Source organism: Pseudorca crassidens, chromosome 8, assembly GCF_039906515.1.
Source record: "Pseudorca crassidens isolate mPseCra1 chromosome 8, mPseCra1.hap1, whole genome shotgun sequence".
Taxonomy (NCBI): Eukaryota; Metazoa; Chordata; class Mammalia; order Artiodactyla; family Delphinidae; genus Pseudorca; species Pseudorca crassidens.
In genome coordinates this window covers 101,217,941-101,240,385 of record NC_090303.1, presented here as the reverse complement: position 1 = coordinate 101,240,385, position 22,445 = coordinate 101,217,941, and the positions used below count along the sequence as shown (strand labels likewise).

The window sequence follows — 22,445 nt, the reverse complement described above, 5'->3', positions numbered from 1 at the left end:
TGTGAAAATGGTCTAGCGCTCTGGCTTGTTCCACTTCCTCCCCAACCCCAGACCCCCAGACACACCTTGCCCTCATGTGTGAGTGAGTGCACCCATGTGCCCAACACCCCCCACACACGTGTGCACACATGCTTCCTGCCAGTCGGGAGGAACAGGAACCTGCTGAGCCCTGGCACAACTTGGGCTCCAGAAACCTACCCCCAAGTATGTATGGCGAACACCTGAAAGCCTTCCAGGCCGCAGGCAGGGCTTTGTTCGGGTCAGGAGGGGTGCTGGTGGCATCCCGATTCAGGGCCTCCGGGGCAGCCAGCCCTGCACTGGCTCAGAGGCACTCTCAGGCCCATTGCACGTCAGCTGGACCCTCCAATGCCTCCTCCGGGCAGCATGAGAGGAGGACAGCCTAGCTAGTCCCACGTTGGGTGCCCCTGGTCCAGGAGGAAGTGCTGAGTCCCCACGTGAAAGGCCACCTGCCCCAGAGCCCCATCCATCTGTGGGGAGGGAGGGGTTGGAGCTGGGTCTGAAGCCTGCAGTCTGGTCTGAGCTCTGCCTGTCCAGCCCCACCCGACACTTTGGCCACCTCACCGGTGGGAGTCACCTGGCAACATATGGGATGCTCTCAGGGCCCTGGAGGTGTGAGGGACCCAGTCCCCGCCCTCAGGCCGGCAGTCCAGGATGGGGAGCAGACTTGGCCACCCCACAGGAGGTGCCAGAGTGGATGACTCAGGCCTCCGGGCCCTGACAAGGGAGACGTCAGGAAAGCCCTTCGTAGGGGCAATTTGAAGTTGGCTTTCAGAGAACAGGAAGGTGGGGTAGGCTGGTGACTCGGGGGCAGGGGGTGGGCTGAATGAGAGTGCTTTTCTCAGCTTCTCCTCCCTGAGAAGGGGCAGAGGAACTTGCTTTCCTGTCTGGGCCACTCTGAAGGCCAGGGCAGCCCTGCCGCCTCTCTACCCCACACCCCTCTGGCCGGTTGGCCCAGGGCGGAATGCTGCAGGGCACTGGCTGCAGGGGGAGCCTGGCTGGCCCAGAGCTGGAAAAGCACTGGATGGCAGAGAGACCATAACCGGGTGCTGGGCCCCACGGACACACGTGCAGTTCATCAGGGCCCCCAGACGAAGGTCCGACCCACTGGCCCACAACCTAACCACTGCCCTAGGTTAAGTGCAAAAGTGTTCCTTAGCTCGTGGGGTTGGTTTTTAAATGCAGACTCCTAGAGAAAAGGTGTGAGCTAGTATACTAAATACATTCTTCCCGGGCAGCTCTAAAGTTCTGGGGTGTCTGAAGGTGGAGGCCAGGTCGAATGGGGGGGCTGGCTGATGGGGAGGCGGCTCGGGTCCCTGGGAGGTGCAGCAGAGCCAGGCCCTCACGTAGTGAATCCTTGTAAATTGCAGGTGATTTGGGGTGCACTGAGATAAGCCCTCAGGGGCTCCCCAGCAGCAGTAGGTGGGTGCCCTGGGCTGTTTCTGTCCTTGCCCAAGGAGGATGATCTACCTGAAGGGATGGGTGGTGGGGGAGGGGAGGCTCTGGGAGCAGTGAGTACATCGTAGTGACACCTGGTCCCCGAGTGGCCCCAATCACGAGGTTCGGTCTAGGATTCCTGGGGAGTCAAGGAGCCCCGACCTCCCCATGTGATGAAGGTGGTGAGGGGTGAGGTGCTGGGGGAAGTTTCTGGCATTTTCTTTTGGAGTCACGTTGACGTAAACTTGGCCTGCATTCCGCGCACGGGTCGCAGGCGGGGAGCCGACTTTGACGCCCGGTGGCTTGGGCACGCGCTGTCATTTGGATGCTCACAGGCCCCATGCTAGCGTCTAGACAGCACGGGCGGGCGGCATGGGCCAGGCATGCAGCAGCTGGAGGCTGTCTTCGCCCCGAGTGCCTGCGGTGTGATTGCAAGTGAGAGCTCGTTGTTAGTGAGCGTTAAGTGGCAGAGGTAATGAGCTGGGGTGGCACCAGGGGGAGGTGTCACCGGAGGACACAGAGCCGCAGACACGCAGGATGAGCAAATGGCTCTCCTCTTTGGTTGGACTCTGAGCCCTCTTGAATCGCTGCTCCAGAGGGTCCATGGGGGGCATTCGGCTGAGGGAGACTTTGGGGGCAGGGCTGAGGCTCTTTGGGATGTGCAGACCCTCGGTAACTCGTAGGGACCCTACGGGGGAGTATTTGGGCCCCTGTAGCACACCTCAGCCTGGCCCACCTCTCGATTTGCTTCCTAAGCTGTGAAACCCATTCCTCTGTGCCCCAAACTCACTTCCAGGAAATTTGAGAAACTGTCTCATGAGCATGCGGCCACTCATGCCTTTACTGGAATTTACAAACTTGGATCATCTCCCATGTCAACCTTCCTTCCAGACTGAAGAACGTTCTGGGGCTTGGAGTGAGGAACAGTATGCTGTGAGGGGGGCGGGGGAGAAAAGATGCAGGAAGATGTACTCGCCTCATTCCAAAAGAGCTTGAGGTAGTTTGCAAAGACACACATAGTGAGGAAATCAGGACAGAGGAGCGCAGGGTAGGGAAAGGATGTTGTAGCCAAGGATGAGGTGAGCAGACAACACGCAAACCATGAGGCCCAGAGCCCCCTCCCACAGCGGGGACACATGAGGGGTTACACTGCCTGTGGGACAAAAGTCAAACCATTTGCCCCAAACGACTGTGATTTCTGGCCATGAGACCCCGAGAAGTGTCTCCTGTGTGATGACATGCAGGGGATTCTGTGTGACAAGTTAAGCGATATCCTCAACAATTCCACAGCAGTTTCCTCGGGCTAAGCCCAGGGCTGACAGAACATCACAGGGCTGTGCAAATACTGCTGACCGTGCTGGATCCAAAGATAAAATGTAGAACAGCTAGAAGAATGCACTGCCTGTTAACATTTACAACAAAGTTTCCAGTGAATATCAGGCAGCAGGCAAGTTTTTTTAAAATTGGGAATCAAGTACGGAGTTATCAATACATTCTTGGGGTAAGGGGACTCTCCTCATAGGAAAATAAAGACCTTGATCAGCACGTGTGCCCAACAGGTGAGCTTGGGTACAGGGAGGGACCAGTCACACACCTTCCCCCAGGTCCTGAACCCACTGAGAACTAGACACAGGTGGCAGGCACTTATCGACTTCATGGCAGGGAAAGCTGGACTGAAGAAAGAAGCCTGAACCTGAAGCCCAGATGTAGAAGGTGGACCTGACACCCTGACCTTGCGTTTGCTTACCTGGCGCAGGTTAACAGGAGGAGATGGGCAGCCTCCTGTCAGCAGACCCCCCTAAAGGGGAAGGCAGGCCACGGGGGACAGCCGTGACTTCTCCTCCCCCCTGACGCAGGAGAGGAACTTGTCCAGAAGGTGTCAGACCCTCACCACCTCATTAGACAGCTCCTCCCAAAGGGAAGAGAGGTGGGGCGAGGTGGCAGAGGATTATTCCAGAGTCTTGACTCCTGAAGAATAGATTAGAAGCCTCCTCGTGAACACATGATGACAAGAGAGCAGGGTCCCCTTTGCAAGGTGGGGGGGGGGCATCCACGTTGCTGGACAGTGACATCAAAGCTCAAGTTCAGACTTGGGAGTGACCTTTGACCCTACCCCTTCCTTCTCTCTCCATTGGGACAATCGTTTTATTTGAGTTTATTTCCTAGACACATCTCACTTCCATCCACTTCTTATTCCCCACGCCACCATGCTGTCCATGCTGCTGTTGTCTTCTGCCTGGATGACAACTGGTGCCCCGCACAGGGTCTGGCCCCCTCCCCCCAGCCCCAACCCATCAGAGTAGCCAAATGGGCTTCTTGTAACACAGGCCTGATCCATCGCGTCTTCCGTTTCCTTGCGGGCTTCACATATTGCTGTTCCCTTTGCCTGCAACACCCTTCCAGCTCCCTTCACCTGCCTAAGTACGTGCATCATTCCAAGTCTTGACTTAAATACCACTTCTTCCAGGGACACTTTCTCCCACTCCAGGCTGTAAAGTTCCACCTTCTTTTGTCTTGTAGCATGTACCAAAAATTTCAATATTTCATGGATGTGCTCCTTAAAGGCACAGACTGCATTTGTCTTGTTCAACACAGTGCTGAAAAAAATATATATGTACTTTTTTGGCCGTGCGGCTTGGGGAACCTTGGTTCAACCAGGGGTTGAACCCAGGCCATGGCAGTGAAAGCGCGGAGTCCTCACCACTGGACCGGCAGGGAACTCCCTGTTTCTTGAATGAATGAGCGGATGAATGAGGCAGTGGGGGGAGAGGAGGTGGCCCTGACAGCTGATGCTAAAAGGAGCCTGAGATCCCTCTGTACCGTTGGCCCTGCCCTCTCTACACCCTGACGACCCAAGGGTGGGCCCTTCTTGCGTGCCCACCTTGGCCTGCTGACACCTGAGCTGCTCTGTGCAGGTGCTCTTGGCCCACGCCCCGGCAGTCCCTCTCCGATAGGACCTGTTCACCATGATCAGGGAAGCCCATCCCCTCTTCAGTTGTTCTTGTGGTGAGGGAGGTTCTTCCTTCCTGTGACCTCGGTCTTGGCCCTTGGAGTTACAGAGAATGAACCCCTTTCTGCTTCCGCGACATTTGCCCGCCTCCGGACATCCTTGGAGTTACAGAGAATGAACCCCTTTCTGCTTCCGTGACATTTGCCCGCCTCCCGACTCCCACACGCCCTGCGTCTGCTCTCGGGAACATCCAGCTCTGGCGTCTTCAGATGTGCCTTACCTGGGGGCCTGTGCCGGCTGCTCAGACCTTGGCACCCACTGGGAGAGCTGGACGGTGGCGGGGCTGTCTAGATAGGCTTCAGAGCCCCCAGGCCTCCTTAGAGGCTGAGCTGTGCCCTTTACCTGCTAGGCAGACTTGGGCAGAGACACTTAGCTCCCTGGGTCTCAGTGTCTCCTTGTAGGACAGGACTTAATCCCCTGCCTATAAAGGCTCCGGGAGAAGCTGAGTACCAAGCACTCTGCCCAAGGCCCGCACGCCATGGATGCGGGGGCCGCCCCTCATCGCCGCTGGGGTAAAATGTGGTGCTGGGCGCTGTCCCGGCTCCAGGTGTCAGCTGTAGACCCCAGAGCACTGGCTCTGGTGACCGACCGGTGTCTCCCTGGTTTCCAGCCCAGCCCGCTGTCCTCACTGACACCGTTGCCTCCTAAAGGCTAGAGTCAGCGAGAAGCCCCGGGCTATCCGCCCACCAGTGAGAAGGTTGTCTCTGATCCTGGCTCTGAGAGCTCAGATGCAGAGTTACCCTGAGAGCGTTCGCCATCTTTCCAGACAGCAACTCGCTGTCCAGCCTGATGCAATCGGTGTGTTTGCGAGGCCTGCCTTCTCGGCCTTTAATGACGTTTTTAGCTGGAGAAAAAAAAAAAAAAGTGAGCCAGAGAGAGCCCTGTGGTCCTCGGTCTCTCCTGGGCTGTGAACAGACTCCTTCTGGTCCCAGCAGCTGAATCAACAGCAGGGGCCCAGGTGGGTGGGCTTGGGGGAGGTGCTGCAGGAGTGGGGGAGGGTCCTGCTGGTGTGGGCAGGGCCTGAGTAGAGGGAGGGGAAGCTGAGCTCCAGCTCTGTCCATAAATCCCACTCCACCCCTCCCCCACCAGCGGGAAGCATCATCGTGCTTTTGCTTTTTCTTGCCTCAGTTTCCGCTCTGAGCCCCGACTTTACCACCCCTTGCCCCATTTACCCAGGCCTCTTCCTTCAGGAGAAAATCCAGTCTTAGAAACCCTGTCGAAAATATGCCCGCTGGGTGGTCGACACCCCATCTGTCAGGACTGCCCCCCAGCAGCCCTCACTTCCTCCGCAGCACCCAAGACTCCACCGCAGCGACTTCAGGAAGGGGAAGGGAAGGGAAGCAGGCCGGGGTCAGTATACTCGCAGCCGGTGTTGACCGAGGGCTTCCTGCGGTTTTAAGACTTTTACACGGTTTAACTGATTTGTCCTCACCACAACACTGTGAGGTAAATGTTATTATTGTCACCACTTTTAAGATGAGAAACTGAGGTGCAGAGAGGTTAAGCAGCTTCCCAGTGGTTGGGGAAGAGTCCCAGCTGGGGTCTGTCCACCGCATCTTCTGAGATGCCATGACCCAAACCTTGGCCCTCAAAGGGCGAAGCAGCCAGGCCTCTATACGGACCAGCACCCCCTGTTCACCCCAGCTCTGAGGCCCAGGTCAAAGGCTAGTTGTCATTGTGCACGAGGCCCACACCATTTCTTCCCATTAATTGCTGGGTCCCTAGGGGCGTGAGAGATTCAACCCCTAAATAGGGAATGGGAGCGCGGTGGATTGCAGAGCTCGCACCCCTTCAGAAACAGACAGCCCCTCAACTCCATCTGTGTTGCCAGATTTCCAGCGTTTTAAGAGATTCTGGGAATCTGGCTTTTTATATGAAATCTTTCCATTTTTAAGATTTTTTAAAGTGTTTAAGACGCACTGTGGGCTAAGCGAAACCTGTCTGGCTTTCCCAGTTTGCAGCATCCACCGTGAGCTTTCCTTACCCCATGACCTGTCACCTGTCATCTCCTCTAGCCTTCAGGCCCTGAACCCCGAATCAGTGTTTCTCAGTGGGCCCCAGTTGAGACACACCGTGTGAAGAGTTGCTGTCACTTTGGGTGGCCTCCTGCCGTCAATGAATTATAAACGAAATGCAGAGTCTTGTCAAACACTTGAGGACCCTCTGCGAAGTAGAGAAGCGTCACTCGTCAGTCCTCAGGGATGTGCTGCTAATGACAAGGGCCAAGGCTTTTGGAGAGTCTCCCTCTCAACTTGTCCATGTTGTGAACCCAGAGCAGTGGCTGCTGAGGGAATTCAGGGTACTTTTGACAGCCAGCGTGAGAGCAGGCAGAGGGTGAGCGGAGAAGAACGCTGGCCTTGAGATCAGAACATGGGAGTTTGAGCCCCTTTGACACTAGTTGGGGGTCTGGCCCTGAGTCCGTCATTAACCTCGTGTTCCTCATCTTTAAAATGGGTATACTAATAATCTCCAGCCCTTTCACTTCCTGGGATGTTGAAAGAACCAAATTAAATCATGAATATTGAACTGTTTTGTAGGCTATTAAGCTCCGTAAAGATATATGTGTTAATTTGGAGGCGTTTGACAAAGTCTCTCCCAGTGTCTTGAGTATGACACATACAACCGGCCTCAATGCAGTGGTGTGCTGCTAAATACTTCACAACTGGCTCTTGACAGGGTGGGAAGGAGGAGATGAACCATGATTCGTATCATTTGCTAATGTCTGTGGTATAAATACTCCTACCGTAGCTGATTTTAAACTACCACCATGACACTGCAGCACATCACTGGGTATTACTGTGACTGAGTAAAATTGCTACCAATTGAAGACTAATTCCGAAGGGTGCAGATCATTTGGAGAGAGGGCTCTGTCCTGGTGCCTTTTTCAATATGTTCAGTAAAGACCTGGACGAAGAGAGAAGGTCACGCTCACTGGATTTATGAACGATGCACAGCTGGAAAGGCGGGTAAATATATTGGATAAGGGAATTGAGATCCAGAAGCTCTCAAGCTGGAATAACGGGTTAATTCTTACAAGAGGAATATTCTTGAGTCCAAAAAAAGGCAACTTTACAAGTATGGGATGGAGAGACATGTTTTGGCACAAAGTAGAAAGAGAATCACGTTTTTAATTGACAGGAAGTTCAGTACAAGTCCAAAGTGGGATGGATGCTTACCAAAGAGTAATACATTAGTAACAGTGAGGACTTCATTCAGTCCTCTATGACTTAAAGACAATTTTCACTTATGCCCTCTCGTTTCTATTCTGCTACTTACAATAACGCAGTGAGAGAGGTGCGATGATGCTATACCCATTTTAGAGATGAAGAGACTGGGGCTCAGAGAGGTTGGCACTGTTGTCCTCCTGTCAGTAGGTGGTGGAATAAAGACTCAAACTCAGGTCTTCTGGCCCCAGATTCTGCCCTGTGTTGTGCTCATGAGCACATCGTTGTTTTGTTTGTTTTATTGGCATATAGTTGATTTACAATGTTGTGTTAATTTCTGTTATACATATATACACATTCTTTTTCATATATATATATATATATATATTTTTTTTTTTTTTTTTTTTTTTTTGCCACACCACACAGCTTGTGGGATCTTAATTCTCCGACCAGGGATTGAACCCGGGCCCTCAGCGGTGAAAGTGCGGCGTCCTAACCACTGGACCACCAGGGAATTCCCATCTTTTTCATATTCTTTTCCATTGTGACTTATCACAGGATATTGAATATAGTTCCCTGACTCTCCAGTAGGACCTTGTTTATTTAAGTCCATTGTTCTGAGTGCCCTGTGCTCTGTGGCTTCAGGCAAACCAGAGAATGTGAGGGGAGGGACCGGGTGGGGTATGGACCAGCAAGGAATAGTGAGGAGCAGTGCTGGGGGAGGATTAGTTCTCTAGACCTGCTGTAACCAAGTGCCAGGCTGGGCAGCTTTAACAGTGGAAATGTATTTTCTCACAATTCCAGAGGCTGAAGCCGGAGATCAAGGTGTGGGCAGGGTTGGCTCCCTCTGAGGGCTGTGCAGGAAGGCTGTGCTCCAGGCCTCCCTCTGTGGCTTATAGACGGCTGTCTTCTGCCTGTGTCTCCTCACATTGTCTTCCCTTCGGGTGTGTCTGTCTCTGTCCTAACTTGCCCAGTTTTATGACACCAGTCATATTGGATTGGGGTCACCCTAGGGACCCACCTCATTTTAACTTGATTACCTCCTTAAAGACCCGCCGAATAAGATCGCATTCTGAGGTACTGGGGGTTAGGACTCCAACAAATGAATTGGGGATGATGGGGGCTGGAGGGGACACACCATTCTCCCATGACAGAGGGACTTTGAGAGCTGCCTTCAGAATTTGGAGTCACGTCTTATGAGGAGGGAGAAGACTGCACTCTAGGTGGCCGGAACCTCCAGGAGGTGGTTCCCACTAGCTTCCCACCCACCACAGGAAGAGCCAAGGCCCCGAGGGACAATTTGACTTACTGCCACCGCGGACTCCCTTGGGCCCCTTGGCTGCCGGGACACCAGCTCCACACCTGGCTGTAGTTTTCTGCACGTGGGAACGCGTGGAGCCGGAGGGAGGCCTCCAGCACCTCTGTTCCCACAGATACGCAGGCAGGCAGTGCGCCCTGGTGCGGCGGCCGGCACACAGCCGACCAGGGGCAGCTCTGCGGCTGTGCTCAGCCCTGGCGCCCCGCCGCCTCCGCCACGGTTTGGGCGCAGCTCCCGGAAACTCACCGATCCCACCGTCACCCTGGGGCGTGGCTGCAGCTGCTGGTCCCCCCACCGACCCACAGCCCCTCGGAGGAGGTAGCCATCAGGGGTATTGGCCTCGCTTTCCCACAAGGAAGCCCGGAGCTCTGGCGGGGGGCACGCTCGTCCTCTACTCTTCCACCTCGGGCCGCGGCTGTGGCCATCCCGGGGCAGGAGCTGACGTGAGCTGCTCAGCCTCCCACCCCGTCCAGGCCCTGAGCCCCGTCAGTCCCCATTCGGTCCTCAGACTCAGAGTCCCAAGGGCTGTGACTGTGTCCGCTGTGTGAACCAGCGGCACTTCGTACAAGACGGCCGCGCAGGAGGGGACGGGCGTGGGGAGGAGTCCCTGCTTTTCTTTCAGGCGCCTCGATCGGCAGCTCCCAAACCTCGGCTTCCCTGGGCCCAGCGAGCGGCCTTATGAAGTCTTCCTGGATTTCCCTCCAGTTGACTCACTACTCGTGGTGGCTTCTCGATGTCGCCCCTCCCCTCCTTTCCTGCAGCCCCTCCCCTCGCCTAGTTTCTACAGGGGTTTCTCATGTAAGACCCACGCTGGGTACTAATGGCCGTTCTCTGCTCAAGGAAGCTTCCAGTGATTTGGGTAGAACCCAGGCTCCCATTTGGCTCCCTGAGCGTTCATGATTGGCCACTATGAACAACCACCTGGCCAACCCCTCACGGGTACCCTCCATGGCATTTGGGACAGCCCGCAGGTGAAGGGCTCTGAGGGCTCCCGTATTCACTAGGCCCCTAGCTGGGGGTTGGTGGGCGGCGGGACCCAGAGGTAAGGCAGAGCAGCGGCGGCCGAGGCCCCCGGGTCTGGCAGGCTTAGCAGCGGAAGCTAGTAATAGCAGACGATTCATTAAGTGTTTACTCTGCGCCAGACGCTGTGCTGAAGTCTGCACATACACGACTGCTTTTTCTTTTAATTTTTTGGCCGCGCCTTGTGGCATGCAGGATCTCAGTTCCCCCACCAGGGATCGAACCCGTGCCCTCTGCAGTGGAAGCGCGGAGTCTTAACCACTGGACCGCCAGGGAAGTCCTTATACGACCTCACTTGAATCCTCACATCCACCTGTGAGTCAGGTGAAGGGCTCTGTGTCTTGCAGACACGGAAAATGAGGCTGACGGTGACTTGTGCAAGGTTATGATCACTCAGAGGCTGCACCAGGCATGACTGGTGACATCCCAAGACTGTCTGACTCTAGAGCAGTGGTTCTCAACCCTGGGCAATTTCACCCTCCAGGGACAAAGGACAATGCCGGGAGATGGGGAGAGGAACGTGCTGGTAGAATTTACTGGATAGAGGCTAGAGGTATTCCTAGCATCATTCGATACTCGAGACGGCTCCCACAATAAAGAATTATCCACGGAACTTCCCTGGTGGTCCAGTGGCTAAGGCTCTGTGCTTCCAATGCAGGGGACTTGGGGTCGATCCCTGGTCGGGGAACTAAGATCCCATGTGCCGCGCGGCACAGCCAAAAAAAAAAAAAGAATTATCCAGCCCCAAAATGTCAACAGTGCCGGGGGTGAGAAGCCCTGTTCTTTTTTTTTTTTTTTTTTTGCGGTACGCGGGCCTCTCACTGTTGTGGCCTGTCCTGTTGCGGAGCACAGGCTCCGGACGCGCAGGCTCAGCGGCCATGGCTCATGGGCCCAGCTGCTCCGCGGCATGTGGGATCTTCCCGGACCGGGGCACGAACCCGTGTCCCCTGCATCGGCAGGCGGACTCTCAACCACTGCGCCACCAGGGAAGCCCGAGAAGCCCTGTTCTTGAGTCCAAGCTCAGAGCCGTCACACCATGGAGCCTACAGAGACCCCACCCAGGGAGGGCAGTGGGTGCAGGGCCTGGGGGAGGACAGGACCCCAGAAGAACCGGAGCAACGGGCAGGGCAGTAAGGCCCCGTTGTCACAGCCCTGGCCCAGGACAGACTGGCTTGCAGTGGCCAAGGCAAATGCCCAGATCTGGGAGCAAGAGGCACGGGGTCAGGGCAGGCGGACGGGCTACCTGGAGGGGTTCATTATACAGGTCGGGGTGAGGGACACCAGCTGGCCTGTTACTAAGGCTTGCAGAAACCAGGAGTGGTGCACCAAGCAGGTCCAGGCCCTGCGACCACCCCACTCCGTCTCCTTCCCCCTCCCGCTCCGTGGTGAGTCTTCACGAGGCCTCCTGTTGTCACCACAGCTGTTTGAGCCCCAGAGACTTCCAGGGTGTGCTGTGTGGGGACATGGCGGGGGCTGAGCCGGGCTTTGACCATGAAATGCTTGATCACAGGCAGCCCTCACAGACCTCTCCTCTCAACAAGAAGCCTGGGGCCCACTTTTGCCTTTTGCTTGGATCATTTCTCCTACCCTTCTTAGGCCAGGGCGGGCCCTCTGAGTTCTCCAGACCTATGGCCATCGCATGGCGCCAGGAAGGCAGGACGAGGTGGCACTGGGGCTGCCCGTGGCCTGTGGGCAGGTGACCACGTGTTCCCAAAGGAAGTACCTGCGGTGGCTCCTGGAGGACAGGGCGGCGTGCCAACGTGGCAATCCGTGTGCGTGGATCCTACCCAGGAGTTCCACGGACACACACGTGTGTGTCCATCTGTCCAGCCAGGAGAAGCCCACGAACGGCCCGCTGATCCGCCCATAGGAGCGAGGAGCCAGGGGCTTGTTCAGAGTTTAACTGGGTTTCATTTGTTTGGCTAAAAGGTAACTCTTACATAGGAAATGATGCAACTTCCTCCAACGCGTTGACATTTATTTTAGACACCTCGATGGCAAATTTTCTAGAATTTATATTCCCATGTTTGAAACAATCTGAGAATTTTGGGGAGTGTATTTTAAAAGATAATTGAGGGTAATTCAGCTTAAATGCACAGGCCTCTGGGGATATTGATTTCCTTCTTTAAAAAGCAGGTGTTTGGGGAAGGTGGCGGGGCACACGTGCGTGTGTGTGTGTGTGTGTGTGGTGTGTGTGTGTGTGTGTGTGTGTGTCTATCCCCAGCAGGCAGGCACTCCGTGAGGGGCCATCAGAGAGGCAGACTGAGATGAAGGAGAGAAGGCAGGGACCTTGAGGTTGGGAGACCCGTTCTGCAGCCCCAGCCCCAGCCTGTAACAGCACAGTGACTTCTGGCAGGTCCCACGGGTCCTTAGAGCCTCCTCTTCCTAATCTTTAGAAGGGGGATCCCAGCCCCCACCCGGCAGGGTCTCTGTCAGTTGGACAGGTTGATGTGTGCGAAAGTGCTTGTTCAACAGCAGACTCCCACATCTGAGATGATGTTGTTATTAATCCTATGAAACACGAGCCCGGGTTGTAACATCACCCAGCGTTTGGAAGCACGCTGGCAATCCTGAGTAGACTGGGAGTGGGTTCTCTTTACCCACACCTTTGAGATGTTGGGGTCTCTCCTTGGGATTTATCCATGAACAAGGCATAAAGATCCCTGCCTTTGGGGCGCTTACATTCTAACGGAGGAGAGAGAAGTGAACGCTAAACATCATAAGTAAGTAGGTTATAAAGGATGGAGGAAGGTGTGCAGGACGGGAAGGAAACCCAGCAGAATGAAAGAGACAAAGAGCTGGCAGGGGAGGGGCAGGTGGTGACTTCTAATAGGGTGGACGGAGAGTGCCCTGCTGAGAAGGGGACATGGGAACAAAGACTTCAGGGAGGCGACAGTTAGCTGGAGGAAGAGCATTCCTGGCAGAGGGAACAGCAGGCTCCAAGCCCGAAAGGCTGGACCAGAGAGAAGAGTGACGGAGATGCAGCAGGTGAGGACACAGAGGGAGCAGAGAGTGGCATGGGGCTGGGTCTGGGGACCTGCAAGACCTGACCCTCACTGGCAATGAGATGGGGGGGGGTGCTTGGGAAGGTTTCGAGCAGAAGTGATGCCATCTAACTCCCCTTCCTAAAAGGGGACCGTTCTGGTTGCATGTTGAGAAGAGAGGGTCGGGGGCCAGGTTGGAAGCAAAGCTGTTCATTATTGATGGATTGGACCAGGGTGGTAGCAGTGGAGAAGTGAGAAGGGGTTGGATGCTGGATCCAGAGCCAACAGGACTTGCTTTCTGATTGGATGTGGGATGTGAGAAAAAGACAGGATTCCAGGATGGTGCCAAGGTTACAGGCCTGAGCGGTTGGAAGGAGAGTGGGTAGTGAGCCAGGTTTGAGGTGGGAGAGCAGGAGTTTCATTGTGGGCATATCTATTCAGGGTCCAGGTGGAATCGACAGTATGTGAGCAGACCACTGGATACATGAGTCCAAGGATTGGGAGAGAAAATGGGCTGGAGGAAAATGGGAGTTGTCAACATATAGAAGGCATTTAAAACTCTGAGATTGGGGGATGGATGAAATCTCCAAAGAATGATTGTAGAGCAGTGAAGAGGACCAAGGACTGGCCCTGGGGCACCCCACCCTGAGAGGGAAAGAGGTCCAGACAGCCAAGGAGACTGAGGAGGAACAGCCAGGGAGGCAGGAGGAAAACCAGGAGAGGGCAGTGTCTTACGAGTGAAGGGAAGAGTATTTAAAAGAGGAGAGAGTGATCAACTGTGTGGGTTGCTGAGGCTGGAGAAGCAAGGTGATGCCCGAGGACTGACGGCTGCACTTGGCGATGTGGGATCATTGGCGGTGGCCAGACGGCAGCGTTTTCAGTGGGGCCGTGAGATGTGCGCCTGGAGGGACCGGAATTCGAGGAGAACCGAGGCAGCAAACGTAGACAACACTTTTGAGAAATTTTATTGCAACTGGGCAGTAACCAATGGGATAAGCAGGTTATGTGAGCGTTTCTCAGACAGGGAAGGTGACAGTGCTTTAGCATGCTGATGGGAGCAATGCAATAGAGAGAGCTAAGCTGTTGATGTGATGGTGTGGGGGAGGTTTGCTGGAGTAACGCCCTCAAGTGTGCTGGGGGGGACAGGAGCTCACATGCACGGGGATGGCCGGCTTTCGATCGGAGCACAGATAACTCAGCTGTAGGAACCAGGCGAGAGAGTTGCCAGGAGGTGGAGAACTCTGGAAGTTCTTCAGAAGCTTCTGTTTTCTCAGGGAAGTGGGAAGCAAGGGCATCAGCTGGGAGTGAGGCGGGGGAGGAGTTGGAGGTTGGAGGAGGGAGAAGATGTGGAAAACTCACATAGGGGAGTGGGAGCGGGAAAGGACCTGAATGGTCTAGGGAAAGAGGGGGACGGCAGGGCAGGATGAGGCCAGTTGAAGTCCAAGCTCTGGAAATGACAGTGAGACCAGGTTAGGGCAGTGGTGCGTCTCTCCAGCCACGTTTAGGTCCTGGGGTGCAGGGGAGGAGTTGGTGAAGCCGAGTTTAACTCTTAAGTAAGAGAGTCAAGAGTATATGCAAAGGAGGTTAAAATGGTAAATTTTACGTTATGTATGTTTTACCATAACTAAAAATGAAAAAGAGTATATGTCAGGGCGGTGTGGTTGTGATGAGGGGTGCAGGTCAAAGAGACAGACCAGGGCTTCCCTGGTGGCACAGTGGTTGAGAGTCCACTGCCGATGCAGGGGACGCGGGTTCGTGCCCCGGTCCGGGAAGATCCCACATGCCGCGGAGCGGCTGGGCCCGTGAGCCGTGGCCGCTGAGCCTGCGCATCCGGAGCCTGTGCTCCGCAACGGGAGAGGCCACAGCAGTGAGAGGCCCGCGTACCGCCAAAAAAAAAAGACAGACCAGCGGTTCCAGTGGCGTCACAGGCTTTGGGGGTCAGGGGGCTAGACAAAAAGGAGATGGTGGTCTGAGAGTGGGGAGCTTAGGACTGAGATTGGGGGGGGCGCAGGTCCTGGAATGACAGGGTCCAAGAGGTGACGCTGGCGTGAGTGACTGAGGGAGGGTAGAGGGTCGCTGGAGGAGAGGCAGCCAAGGAACCCAGAGCCCTGGGGTACGGGAAGGGCTGCCCGTGAGGATCCAGGAGAGCAGCGGGAAGAGGTCGGGGTGACAGAGGAGTGACTGTGAGCCAGGAGCTAGAAGCCTCCAGAAAAGAAGGCGCCGTACGTACATGGGGGTAAGATGCAAAGCCAGGGGTCTGGAAGCAGCAGTGAGGGGCAAGGAGGGTCCCTACCCCGCCTCGAGGCCAGTGGCAGTGGGGACTCTGGGAAGACCACTGCCCCCCACATGGAGGGTTTGGGGGGGTTACTCAGCGGGGAGCCCAGCTACATCACAAGAAGGCAAAAGGGATGTGCACAGAAGTAGCCGAGTGTATTGGAGATTCTCCTTCTGACAGACCACACAGGGAAGGGCTCGGTGGGAGATGGCAGCGGAAGAGGGGCGCCCAGAGCCCTGTGGGGCCGGGGGTGCAGGAGTTGAGGGGAGTCTGGGGCTTTCCATGGCTCCTGATGCAGTGGGAACAAGGGCATGGGGACAGGAAGGCGGGCGCCCCCAGGGGCTGCCAGGGCAGAGAGGCAGCGTTGCGTCAGGAGGGGAGGGGACAGAGTAGAAAGTGCCCTTTCAGACCCCGTGAGCAGGGCTCGCCCTTGCCTCCTAATGAAGTTTAAGACATGGGGAGACCAGGCCCGCGTGTGGCTTCCATGAATGTTTCATCTGTACATTCTGCTTCCCACTTCCACTTGGCTTAATTCCCCCCAGAAAATCTTTAAGGCAATGCAGATGAATCTTTTTTTTTTAACATCGTTATTGGAGAATAATTGCTGTACATTGTTGTGTTAGTTTCTGCTGTGTAACAAAGTGAATCAGCTATACATATACATATGTCCCCATATCCCCTCCCTCTTGCGTCTCCCTCCCTCCCACACTCCCTATCCCACCCCTCTAGGTGGTCCCAAAGCACCGAGCTGATCTCCCTGTGCTATGCGGCTGCTTCCCACTAGCTATCTGTTTTACATTTGGTAGTGTGTATATGAATCTTTTTTGCGTATTCAGTTTTCTTCACTCAGGTGACATCCCAGACCTCAGAATGCAGTGGTTCCCAGAAATCCCTCTGGCCACCTGGTCAGAGCAGTAGCGGAGGCCTCAGAAGCTTCCTGGCGGGAGGACAGGGGCGCTGACCACCAGGAGGTTATCCTGGCACTGGTCAGGAGGGAGCACTGAGCTGCGGGAGAAAGAGGAGAGGAATAGCAGGCACTGGGATGGGGCTCCTGTCTGCCAGGAAAGAGGATGGCTGGGGTCTGGGAGCCCCGGGGCACAAGCAGGGCAGGAGGGATGGCTGCAGCCCCACAGGGGGCGTATGGGGATGGGTGGGTCTCCCCAGGCCGGTGGAGCGAGGTAGGCACCTACGCTGCCAGAAGAGAGGAAGAGGCTCGCCTCTGCTTGGAGTCCTGAGGATTCTGAGGCCTCGGATCCCTCTTGCTTTTGCCCCGAATCTAGCCAGACAGGCCGGTGTTGGTCCAGAGGAAGATGGGTGGGGAGCAAGGATAGCTCTGTGGGACACCTACCTGCCGTCCCCCTCCAGGTGGAGCCCCACCCTATGTTCCAGCCCCTAGGCTGTGGCAGCCAGCTGGGGCGTTATAGCACCCATCAGTATTCCATATACACACCTCCCCTCAGACCGACCCCCTCCTCACCAGAAGGGGGTCCAAGCTAGTGTGGCTCGTTTTTTGCTACATGGGACCACCTGATTAACGGTGGCCCTGAGGGGAGTGAGAGAAAACTGGCTGAGAATGCAAAATGGGCCTTCCCTCTGGGCCCCAGAGGCCCAGCGCTTCACTCCCTGAGGGACACGGAGGTACAGTGACTTGCCCAAGGTCACACGATGGTTTTGGCATCCTACTTTTTCTTTTTTTTTTTTGCTTCTTTCTAGCATATTTGTCTCTCTTGTTTGTGTTTGCAAAACTGACACAGAAAGATGAAGTGACACAGAGACAGACAAACCCCTTGATAGTAGCAGAGGATGTCCTGGGCACAGAAACATTCTCACACAAGGAGGGAGGTGACCAGCGCTGCTCTGGCCTGAGAAGAGCAGTGGGGGCAGCCAGGAGGAGGCGAGGACTGTGCCACAACGCCGCGGTCCTGTCTGCGGATGTCCTGTCTGCTGGCTGGAGGAAGCCCCTCGCTGGAGGTGGGCCTGAGGTGCAGACTCCCCTTCACCCAGCCCTGAGGTCTAGCCAGGGCTCTCTGGGGGCCTGGGACTTGGACCAGGCAGGTAGGCTGGATCAGAGCTGCCTCTGGGCCTCCTGGCATGCCCTGGGGTTTAGTGACCAGAGAAGAAAGTGGGGGCTGGCTGGGTTTAGGGATGGACCAGACACAGAAATCAGGGGTCCTCAGCCTGAAAGCTCCAGGTGGTCTCACTTCATTCTCTCTCTCTCTCTCTCTCTCTCTCTCTCTCTCTCACACACACACACACACACACACACACACACACACACACGCCCCAGTGTATGACGGTAATTTCATGTCACTAAGGAAAGCTTCATTGCTGGGGATATAGGCGGCGGAAAGAGGTCTCTCCCTTCAGTCTGGTTTCCTTTGTTCCTCCCTCGCCTTCCTCCCTCTCCCCTTCCCGGCTTCCCTCCTCTTCTAGCCTCCTTCTTTCCATTCTCCCGCCCCCCCCGCCCCCCCCCCCGCGCTTCCCCCTCCTTCCCTCCTCCCCCCTCCCCCTAAGCTGTGTGCCCGCCGCGGGACCTCCGCAGAAGGCGGGAGGGTGGGACTCCAGGCTCCGGCCCCAGCCTTGGTGGCCATCCTCCTGCGGGGAAGGAGTTAAGTCTCTCCGCTGCATCCCTCCTCCCGCCTCCGCCTCACGCCCACCCACCCCCACCCCCACCCCGCCCCGCCGCCTTTGAGTCCTGCAGCTAGGCCGTGGGCTGACCTTCACCGGGAGGGAGGCCGCAGTGCGCATGCCCAGGCCCGGCTCCCGCCGCTGCCCGGTTACCGGGCGGGTGAGGGCGAGGGAGGGCGGCCGCGGTCCCGGACGAGCCCCCCAGCGCCTGGCCGCCGCCCGCTCGGGCGTCGTGGGGGGGCCGCCGAGCCCGTCCCGCCGGCCGCGGCGCATCTCTCCCTGCGCGGGGAGCGGCGCTTTGCCATTTGGTGCTGGTGGTGCTTCGGCGAGGGAAGGAGAGATGGGGGGACGGCAGGGGGGACTCCGGCTCCGGGCGGCCGCCCTCTGCCCGGACACGCGCACGGCCTGCCCGGAGCGCGGCCTGGGCCGGTCGGCCGAGCCTAAGGGCCGGGTTGAGCCGGGAGGAAGGGCCCCTGCCCGTTGGAATCGGGGCTTGCCCCGGGCCTCCTTCCCACCCGGCAGGACGCAGGAGCCGGCGGGCGGCGTGGCACTGCTGAGCGCCCTTCTGGGGCTGAGCCGTTGGGGAGCCTGGCCTTTGTGAGGTGGGAGTCCTGGCCCGGGACACCCTCACTGGCGCCTCTGCTTTCTGGTCTTAAGGCTCCCCGGTGTCCGCACACCTAGGGTCGCCCCTGCAAAAGCAGCATGCACACGTGTCTGCCGGCTGAGGTCTTGCGAGTGGGCTGCATTGGTGATCACGTTGTGCCTGTGTGTGCAAATCCATGTGTCTCCTTGTTCCTCTGGTGTTTGCATTGGTGTGTGTGCCTGGGGGCAGGTATGCCCTATATATCTGTTGCCTGTATATGCGTAAGGATGTCTCCCAGAGAGGGGGCTGCAGGGCGAGGCGCTCATCCTGGGGTGGCCCAGGAGGCTGTTATCTATGGACCCGAGCGATACTCACCTCCGTTGGCCTAACCACCTCCTGCAAACTCCTCCACCACCAAGACCAGCCCCCTCACAGATGCTTGGTGTTCCCACTGTGCTGATGCACCTCCTCTGCTGTCTTCTTTTCCCAAAAGGCCTCTCCAAGAGTTGAGACCTCGGAGCTTTACAGAAAGCCTAGAGGTGTCTGCCCCTGCCCCTGTCCGCCAGAACCTCCAAGGTGTCACATGTCCATGCTAGAAGCACCCACAGGGGGGCGGGGTGCTTCAGGTAAGCGGCAGAGTATGAGCTCTGTCCACTGGGCCACTGAGCTTTGGGTGGTTGCAAGTGTTAGCAGGCATTGGTCACGTCCAGTCCCTGTGTGCAGGCACGGAGGGAGAGTGGCACTTAAGACCAGCCTCAGACTTCAGGGGGCGGCAGCCTATTTGGAAAGCCAAACATAACACACACGAAACGCAGGCAACGTGAGACATTAGTCAGTAGAGTGCCAGTTCATGGCCATGGTAGATGGCAGTGGGCATTCAGAGAACAGAAAGATCTGTGCACAGGAGTGGGACCAGGGAAGGCTTCCTGGAGGAGGTGGGGCCCAAGCCGGGCTTTAAAGAATGAATGTGATTAGGACAGGCGGAGGAGCAGCATGGGGATTCCAGGCAAAAGAACAGGAGCAGAGGCTTGGAAACGGGAATGAGCAAGAGGTTTTGGAAGTTAGCGGAGAGACTGGAGAGGTTAGCTCCCCAGGTTACCAGCAGCCACCTTCATGGCCTATGGCAAACACCCACCCCTTCCCACCCCAGCAGGGCCCAGTCTCTGAGAGTGTGGGTCTGGCGGGGGGGTGGGTAAGCCTGGGTAAAGATGTAGTAGGAAGGGGATCTCTAGGTCCCCTGCTAAGCTGGTGGTAGAGGAGGGGCATCGTGGACCACAGGCCCTCTCTAGCCTTTCAGGGGATTGACAGTGGGCACCTAAATGGACGGTGACAAACAGAAGCACAAGGGGGCCCAAGGAAATCAGGCTGCAGGCAAAAAAGCCTCCGTAGCCAGAACACTCCCTCGGTTCTTTGTCCTGACCTCTGAAGGCGTTCTGAAGGTTTGAGGGTCAGGACCACCCCACTGCACCCCGCCCCAGGGTAATGCTGGGTCTTCAGTATCTAACTTCAGATAAATTTCCCAACAAAGTCCCCCAGGCACTGCCCCATCCTCACCTGGATACTGACAGTACAACCCCAGGAGGCCCATAAACTTGACCCACTCTGTCCCAAAGCCCTGGGGCTCTTCCTCCAGAAGGAGGAGAGAGGGGTGTGGCTTGGGGGCATGGGCGGGGCCAGGGCTCCTGGCCTGGGGAAGCTCAGGATTTGCCCCTCCTGTATCCTGTCCCTCCTTCGTCCCAGCGACTGCCAGCTCCCTCCACGCCACCCCTTCTGGGGCTCCCTTGTAGCCCCACCGCTACCCCTGCTTTCTCTGGGGTCTTGAGGCTGGCCCTCCCACACCCAGCGCCCCAGCTCCTCAAGGTCCCCTACCCCACCCCCGACTCCAGAGCCGTCGGGTCCTGCTCACCTCCCTCTGCCCCCGCCCCCCCGCCGTCCACGCCGGCTCCTGGCCTGCCCCCACAGCTTCTCTTCCTGTTCTCACGAGCCTGATCCACCTCCCTGTTTCCGAAATACCTCCCCTACTGCCCTCACTCTCTCACATAAAGACAAAGACTCACATGCCCCGAAATAGACTCACACAGGGCTGGGAGGCACAGACCGTGTCCCGCCACACACGCACACGCACGCACGCGCGCGCACCGGAGGCTCTCGTGGAGAGAGGCACACAGAGGAGGCATTTGTGTGTGCACGCACATAAACACCCACACCCACAGCCCCGAGCCGTGCCCACACGAGGGTGCAGACACACACGGCGGGTGAGACAAGGGCGCACACATCTGTGGACGCAGGGGCACCCCGCCTCCCGGGGCACACCCACGCCTGCCGCCCCGGTGCAGGAGAAAGGCCTCCTCCGGGCTCCGGCTCCCCCCGGATTCCTTCCAGCGAATGTTTCCCTACTTGGCCTGCCAGGTCTCTGGGGAAAGGGCCTCAGAAATGCAGCAGGAGCCACTTGGGGGCAAAGTTGGAACTGACTGTTCCCTGCCTGGCCCTGCCGGCGAATTCCCTAACCGAGAAACTATTTGCGGCGAGAGGCCGGGGGCCGGCGAGCCCCCCGCCACCTCCCCTCGCGTCCCCTCCCCGCGCCGCCTCCCCGCGGCCCTCGGGCGGCCTCGGGCTGCAGTGCCGCTGCCCAGCGCCCGGGAGCCGGGCTGGCCGGCGTGCCTCGCCGCTTATCTGCGCTGTTTGGCCAGCGAGGGTTGGAAAGGCAGGCTTTTCTGTCCCCGCCGAGTCAACAGGCAGACCCCGGGCCGCCGGACTATTTCTGTCTTATCAGTGCAGGAATGCTGCAGCCGCGGCGGCGGCGGCGGCGGCGGCGGCGGCGGCGGCGGGCGGGCGGCGGCGGCGTGGGCCGTGGGCCGTCAGGGCAGCCCTGAAGGGGCCCCCTCCCCACTCCGCTCGAGTAGAAGTGTGAGAGAGCCCAGCAGGACTCAGAGGGGAGAGTTGGAGGAAAAAAAAAAAAGGCAGAAAAGGGAAAGAAAGAGGAAGAGAGAGAGAGAGAGTGAGAGGAGCCGCTGAGCCCACCCCGATGGCCGCGGACGAAGTTGCCGGAGGGGCGCGCAAAGCCACGAAAAGCAAACTTTTTGAGTTTCTGGTCCATGGGGTGGTGAGTGGGGGAAAGTTAGCGGGGGAGGGAGAGCGAGCTGGCTCGGGCTGAATGGAGGGATGGTCGGGAGGGGCCGGGAGGGGGGCTCCCGCTCTCCCACCCCTCTAGCGGGAGCGCCACGGCCCGCGGCCCAGCCCCAGGACTGTGCCGGCGCCCTGGCACCCGAACACGTCGTCAGGCGGTTGGCCGGGGATGGGTGCCCGGGCGGGGAAGGGAGGCGTTTGCAGGGGTTCCTGTCAGGGGCTGGGGGTGGGACTTGGGGACTGTACCCCCCAAGTGGGGGCTCCCCTAGGTACCCGACGTGTTGTCTTCTGTTCTTTTCCTTGTGGGCCCAGGTGTTACCCCTGCCCTGGGGGTGGGGGTGGGGGACATGGCATCGCTGGGCTGGGCTGTCTGTTAATCCGTTGGGACAGTGTTTCTCTGTGTCTCAGGAGCAAGGAGCAGGTGACCCTGTAGGCACTGTGAGCCGGAAGCCCTAGGGCTGAACAACCTCTGCATCCCGGCAGGAAGACTCTGGGGCTTTGCTGACGGCCTCTGCCATGAAGGCCAGAGAGAGGCCCTCTCTAGGGACAGACCCCAAGTTAAGGGGTCTGAGGATCCCTCGGCAGACTCAGCCACCAGAAGCTGATGTCCCTAATGCCTCAAAGGTGTGAAGGAAGGGCTGGAGTCAGGGACGCGAGGCCTAGAGACCAAAGGGGCCAGGCAGCACCGTCCTGCCACAAGCAAGCTTGGAAGGTCCACCGGGAGCCTGAGGGAGCCCAGGGGACCTGAGAGGATGGGAATAGGTTGGAAGGGCTGTGGAATAGGAGAGGCAGGGGCTCCAGGACTTGGGATGGGTGCTGGTGCTGGAGCCCGATATAGAGGAGGCAGTCAGGTTTACAGTGGCCACATTTGGTTGTGACCCC

The 22,445-nt window shown here is 57.5% G+C and overlaps 1 protein-coding gene across 6 annotated transcripts in view; it reads left to right on the top strand.

The window, feature by feature from the left end:
* The window catches only part of SMARCD3 (SWI/SNF related, matrix associated, actin dependent regulator of chromatin, subfamily d, member 3), a 32,865-nt gene that overhangs the window by 2,080 nt on the left and 8,340 nt on the right, over positions 1-22,445 (top strand). The window contains exons 1-2 of one of the 6 annotated variants that reach the window (XM_067747465.1): positions 21,275-21,540; positions 21,972-22,187. The exons of 2 other annotated variants lie outside the window; for them this stretch is intronic. In XM_067747465.1, the coding sequence (XP_067603566.1) occupies positions 22,080-22,187 (108 nt within the window). In that variant the 5' untranslated portion in view covers positions 21,275-21,540; positions 21,972-22,079. Of the gene's footprint in view, positions 1-21,274; positions 21,541-21,971; positions 22,188-22,445 lie in introns of those variants that run through there. 3 more of the 6 variants (XM_067747467.1, XM_067747466.1, XM_067747468.1) reach the window with 3 other exon arrangements.